Source organism: Halichoerus grypus, chromosome 11, assembly GCF_964656455.1.
Source record: "Halichoerus grypus chromosome 11, mHalGry1.hap1.1, whole genome shotgun sequence".
Classification (NCBI taxonomy): Eukaryota; Metazoa; Chordata; class Mammalia; order Carnivora; family Phocidae; genus Halichoerus; species Halichoerus grypus.
The window spans coordinates 56,533,989-56,539,988 of NC_135722.1; the positions used below are offsets into that span (position 1 = coordinate 56,533,989).

Consider the following 6,000-nt stretch of genomic DNA (forward strand, 5'->3'; position numbering starts at 1 on the left):
GGAAAGAAAGGAAATCACACAGCACAACAATGTGAATGTACTGAAAGCCACTGAACTGTACACTTAAAAATGTTTAAAATGGGGGCCCCTGGGTGGCTCAGTCAGTTAAGCATCCGACTCTTGATTTCGGCTCAGGTCATGGTTTCCACTCAGGTCACGATTTCAGGGTGGTGAGATCAAGCCCTGCATTGGGCTCCATGCAGAGCGTGGAGCCTGCTAAAGATTCTCTCTTCCCCTCTCCCTCTGCCTCTCACTCACTCTTGAACCAGAAAAAAAAAAAAAAGTTTAAAATGGTAATATATGTATTTTACCACAATTACAAAGAAAAAAAAAAAAAAGTGGGCAGGCAGGGAAAACAGACCCAGAAAGCAAATCCAGAAGCAGCAGCTCTGTGAAATTAGAAAATCTTTTGTGAGGGGGCCCTGACTGGTTCAGTCGGTGCAACATGCAACTGTTGATTTCAGGGTTGTGAGCTTGAGCCCCATGTTGGGTGTAGAGATTATTTAAAAATAAAAAAAATCTTAAAAAGAAAAACCTTCCTAAATCTTGACTCATTCCAAAAGTTCAAGAAAACTAATTTCACATAAAATGGAGCAACAAAAGTGTCAAGTTTAAATCTCAAAGTTATTTTAACAAAACAAAAGCAGACTAACTTCCCTACAGTCAGTGGGAATATGCTACAAAGATGTGTCCACAAAACAGAAATAAGTGAAAAGAGGAAGAAAAACTTGATTTGTCAATACAATCATCTCTCTGTATTATAATCACAGGTATGCTTTTCTGTCTCTCCCACTAGCTTGTGAGCTCCTAAAGGAAAGAGACTCTAATGTGTTATTGGACTTTGTAGCTCAACACCTTTCACTATACCTGATACACAGTAATCATTCACTTAACAAACTCTTGTTGAAGGAATGAATGAAATGTTTAAGGAATTCCCTGCTGGATGGTCTAAATCCTGCTACACTAGAAGTCTAAGGATCTAGGGGTACTCTTCGGATCTAAAGATGCTTTTGATCTACTAGCATCAACTGGGGGCTTGTTAGAAATGCAGATTACTGCCTCACCTCCTCCACCCCACAGAGTATAATCTACATTTTAACAAGATCACCAGGTGATTTGCATAAAAAGTCTGAGAAGCGGGACACACGAGATAACTTGGGATCAACCTCTACTTTAGCAACATCTATGAGGAGACACATGGAGAATCAATCACTGCTCTAACAGGGGCTCGGACCACCTGTCCTTAACTTCAAAGGAGGAAAATACTGCCCTACTTCCTAGGTAAGCTGTTCACAATGGAAACTTCTGCCCCGCAGCCTGTGACCCTCACCTGCTTTGGCTGGGTATTGAGGATTTCTACAGACTCCTCTTCCAAACCCTCACAGTTTTGCATACAACCAACTTGTCCCTGGGCGCTTTTTTTGTAACGGGAGGTGGGAGGGGCTCTACCAGAAATTGGCTCTGAATCCTCGTGTCCCTCCAGAAGCTTTCGAGCCACATCTGTAGAACGAAGGTGCTAATGGAACCCGAATAAACTGAGAGAACGGATAAGACATCTTCGTAAATTCTAAAGTGCTGTTCTAATAATTTTATTAAGTGTCAGACTGCACATATTAATAATGACGACTACAGCAGCTGCAAACGTACACGCCCACTTATGTGTAGTTTCGGAGAGCCTATCAAAGTAGTCGGCACTCAACCCAGGTTTGCAGCGCCTGTTTTGGCAAAGTGTCTGGAGCGTGGATAACCTTCCCCGCCCCGGACTGGTCCAGGGACCTTTCCTTCCGTAAATTACCTGAACCACCTTAGTGAATTCCTCGTACACCCGCTTCTTCAGGTGCGCCGCCATGACTGCCCGCGGACCCTCTCAGCTTCCGTACTCAACGAGGGAGGCGGGGCGGAGGAATCCGGAAAACTTGTCTAGGCCTGAGGAACTCGCCACAATCCCACAAGGCAGTGGGGTTCCGAGAAAGAGAGGCCTCTTCCTGCTGCTCGACGGCCCTGCCGCGGTGCAGCCGAATTTGTCCGCCTACGCCTCGTGCGCCGGCGGAACCAAAATGAGGGCGCAGAGCGAGGGGGCGGGGCCTCTGGCGGGAGGAGACTGGACTGAAGGGGTAGATGAGCCAATGGGAGCCTTCGGGAGTTCGCTGGTGGTCTCAGAGTGGTCGGGAGCCTGGCCGCGGAGCAGAGCGGAGGAAGGGAGGAAGTACAGGGCAAAGGGTAGAGGCGGGACGATCCAGAGCTAGAGGCAAAACCTGGATCTGCGGGAGGCTTTTCGCTCCAGAGATAGGGAGAGAGGCCCCGCTGGCGTTCCCGTCGTCCTTGGTTGTTCACATTTGCTGCTTGTAGCTTTTTTCAGCTCTCTTTTCGGTTTAGCTGTGTGCCACCCCTCTCCTGGCACGGGATTCTTTTTCCTCCTCTCTCATGCCAGTTGTTTGAAATCTACCTATCTTAAAGGAATCAATCCTTCCACTGATAGTTACGGAGAGGGGAAGGAATCCTGAGGTCAAGAGTCAAGCACCAAAGTTTCAGACTGCTGCTGGCACTTAATGAACAAAGAGCCTCAACTGCAAATGTGCTCACACCTAACCTGACCAAGATGTAGTGACAATGGAATGAAATAATGCAGAAACATTGGGCAGACTAAAGTGTATTAGTCGTGTTAGTGAAACCCGAGGCCGAGTTTTACCTCCTTCATTAAACTTCAGCTGTTCGTTAACTTACTTCAAAAGCGTTAATGCGGGATGTGGTACGTACAGAAGACCCCAAAACACATAAAAATGGTCTTTACCTTAAGTCCTACCATGTAACTGGGAAGAGACACCCAAACGTAATCAAGGTCAAGTATCCTTGGATAACAGGAATGTGATTCAAACCTACTAACTTCCTCAGGATGGGGGGGTGCAGAATAATGACCACAAAATATGCCATTTTGGTATGTGGATTATTTCTAGCTGAAGACAAGGTGCAATAGACTAAGGAAGAGCTGTTTACCTTCCCCTTAACTTCCTAAAAGAACACTAATACCAAAGGTAATGTTTTATCAGAAAGACTTAATCTGCATAGTACGGCAAACATTTGTTCACCAAACATTTGTTGTTATCTTTCTGTGAATTGTCTTTCTCTGCTTTGGGAAGCATTAGACCTCTTCCTCTTTTCCCGAGCTCAGGATGGCATATAAGCCTCAATTGCCTGTCTTTGGGCCTCTCATGTCTTTGGAGCTCCTATACATATGAAATTTGTGTTTTTTCCTGTTGTCCTGTCTTCTATCAATTTAATTATTAGACCAGCCAAAGAAACTAGAAGGGAAGAAAAGTTTTCCATTCCTGCAATGCCTCATGGAAGTGCAGAGGAAATGATTTTTGCTCTGGCTTTAAAAATAGTGATGATGGGTGCCTGGGTGGCTCAGTTGGTTAAGCGACTGCCTTCGGCTCAGGTCATGATCCTAGAGTCGCGGCATCGAGTCCCGCATCAGGCTCCCTGCTCAGCAGGGAGTCTGCTTCTCCCTCTGACCCTCCCCCCTCTCGTGCTCTCTCTCTCTCTCATTCTCTCTCTCAAATAAATAAATAAAATCTTAAAAAAAAAATGATGATTTTTTTTTGAGAGAGAGAGAGAGAGCTAGAGTGTGAGCGAGGGAGGACGGGGGGAGGGGCAGAGGGAGAGAATCCCAAGCAGTCTCCATGCCCAGTGCGGAGGCAGACACGTGGCTTGATCTCAAGACCCTGAGATCATGACCTGAACAGAAATTGAGCAGGACACTTAACTGATTGAGCCACCCAGGTGCCCCCAAAATAGTGAATTTTCCAGAAAGAAAGAAAGGCATCCCAGATCACAGAGACTACCACATATACAAATGTGTCGAGTGAAATGAAAAGCACTTACAAACAGTGCCTTCGGTAAATGTTAGCAGCTGCTACTATCATTACCACATCCTATCAGATCTAAGCTGCCAGCAATTGTAACACAAACCATTATTTTATGTAACATATAAAAAAATTAAGAAAACAGTTAAGAAATTAGGAGAATTGAGAAATTAAGAATTAAGAAAAAGCCCCTAAAATTAAAACCAGTGGTTTCTTACTGCTTAGATTTGTTATGTATATTTAGTGAGAGAGCTCTTTTAAACTTACTTACACACAGATTTGTATCTTACGTCATACTGCTGCTGTGTTTCCATGTCTTTCTGCGCACATTAAAACTTTTCATTTCAATGCAAATTACAGGGTAATCTCTTTGAAGATTCATTAAATGGCAATCAAAGACAACAGATGCAGAGCTCAAGGGAAGTGATGGTGACATGAACTGCTATGACCCAGTCTACACATGAACAATTGGCCAAGAGCAATCTTAAGATGTATCCTGATTTCAGAGACATTAAATGTGCATCTAAGCATCAATTATAAAAAATACTAACATTGCGGGGTGCCTGGGTGGCTCAGTCATTAAGCGTCTGCCTTCGGCTCAGGTCATGATCCCCGGGTCCTGGGATCGAGCCCCACATCGGGCTCCCTGCTCAGCAGGAAGCCTGCGTCTCCCTCTCCCACTCCCCCTGCTTGTGTTCCCTCTCTCACTGTGTCTCTCTCTGTCAAATAAATAAATAAAATCTTTAAAAAAAAAAATTCTAACATTGCTATTATTACATATGGCTGCAGGAAGTTTGGTACACTTAGAAAATGAAAGAAAATTCATGGGGTGCATGCTCAGTTGGTTAAGTATCTGCCTTTGGCTCTCAGGGTCCTGGGATCGTGCCCCAAGTTGGGCTCCCTGCTCAGCAGGGAGTCTGCTTGTCCCTCTCCCTCTGCCCCCCTCTTCCCATCTGTGCTCTCTCACGCACTCTCTCAAATTTTTTAAAATGAAAGAAAAAATTCAGTTTATATTGAAAGTAAACTGCATACAGGGAGAAACTGGGGCCGGACTGGTATACAAACAAGAACATTCCACATTCTTTAATGTTGAAATGAAAAACTGTCTTTATTGAATTGGTGGTATTTTCATTTGACCTTCATTATTGTACATCGGGATAGAATGAGGCACCCCAGTGAATCCCTTGAGCTTCAAACAGAGTCTTCCCTGTCCCCATTGTATAACAGCAACCCAATTTCCCCTTGGAAATTGGGGTTACTCACTCAGACTGGTATAATAACACCTTCTCTGCCTGTTGGCTCAGCAAAAAGAGCTCCAAATGACCAGGGGGCAGTCTCATTACATGCTATAATGTAATGGAACAATGACAGTGTTCTTTAGTGGAACTGTTCCTCCCTTGGGGACTAAATACTCCAAACCCTCTGAACACAAGAATTCATAAATGAATTATTAGGTGTAAAAATGACAAGAACCACTCCTACCTCCTCCCCCTAATCCCCAGACCTATGTATTCTAACTGTGGGAGCAACAGTACTATATTTTAGCTATTGGTAAAAGATATATACCACAAATCTGTAAAACAGCACCCCAAACTCACAATGTGTTATCTCTTGGCTAGCCCCATAAGTGAGTCTGCCAAAGGTCATACACTGTTTTTATCATAGCAGCTACCTCTGGGTGATGGGGTACCTAGCAAAACCAAGAGTTTCTTTGCTATAATTCTTTCATCATAACATAAGCTCCTTAGGGGTTGCCTGGGTGACTCAGTCAATTAAGCGTCCGACTCTTGATTTTGGCTCAGGTCATGATCTCAGGGTCATGAGACTGAGCCCCACGTGGGACTCCACCCTCAGAATGGAGTCAGCCTCAGGATGCTCTCCCTCTGCCCCTCCCCCCATTCGTACACGCACATGCATGCTCTCTCTAAAAATAAATAAATATTTTTAAAAATAAGCTCCTTAGCCCAAAGCAATGTATGAAATACCATGAAAATGCATAAGGTATCCATGCATAGCAGGGCTGAGAAAAACATTGCAGTTAGGTTTATTAGTCAGGGTTCTCCAGGGAAACAGAACCATAGAAGATAGGTAGGTAGGTAGGTAGGTAGGTAGATAGATACATATTAAGCTACTATAA

At 44.3% G+C, this 6,000-nt stretch overlaps 1 protein-coding gene and 1 long non-coding RNA gene across 3 annotated transcripts in view; one reads left to right on the plus strand and one right to left on the minus strand.

Annotated features, from left to right (window-relative positions):
- Positions 1 to 2,031, minus strand: part of INTS4 (integrator complex subunit 4) — a 117,244-nt gene extending 115,213 nt beyond the window's left edge. Inside the window, exon 1 of one of the 2 annotated variants that reach the window (XM_036113411.2) lies at positions 1,796 to 2,031. In XM_036113411.2, the coding sequence (XP_035969304.1) occupies positions 1,796 to 1,849 (54 nt within the window). In that variant the 5' untranslated portion in view covers positions 1,850 to 2,031. The remainder of the gene's footprint in view (positions 1 to 1,795) is intronic. The other variant, XM_036113402.2, reaches the window with a different exon arrangement.
- A 147-nt stretch (positions 2,032 to 2,178) lies between these two features.
- Positions 2,179 to 4,418, plus strand: LOC118549178 (uncharacterized). The gene is made up of 2 exons (XR_004923958.2): positions 2,179 to 2,749; positions 4,224 to 4,418. It is a non-coding gene; the product is annotated as an uncharacterized LOC118549178 (long non-coding RNA).
- The last annotated feature ends 1,582 nt before the right edge of the window (positions 4,419 to 6,000 follow it).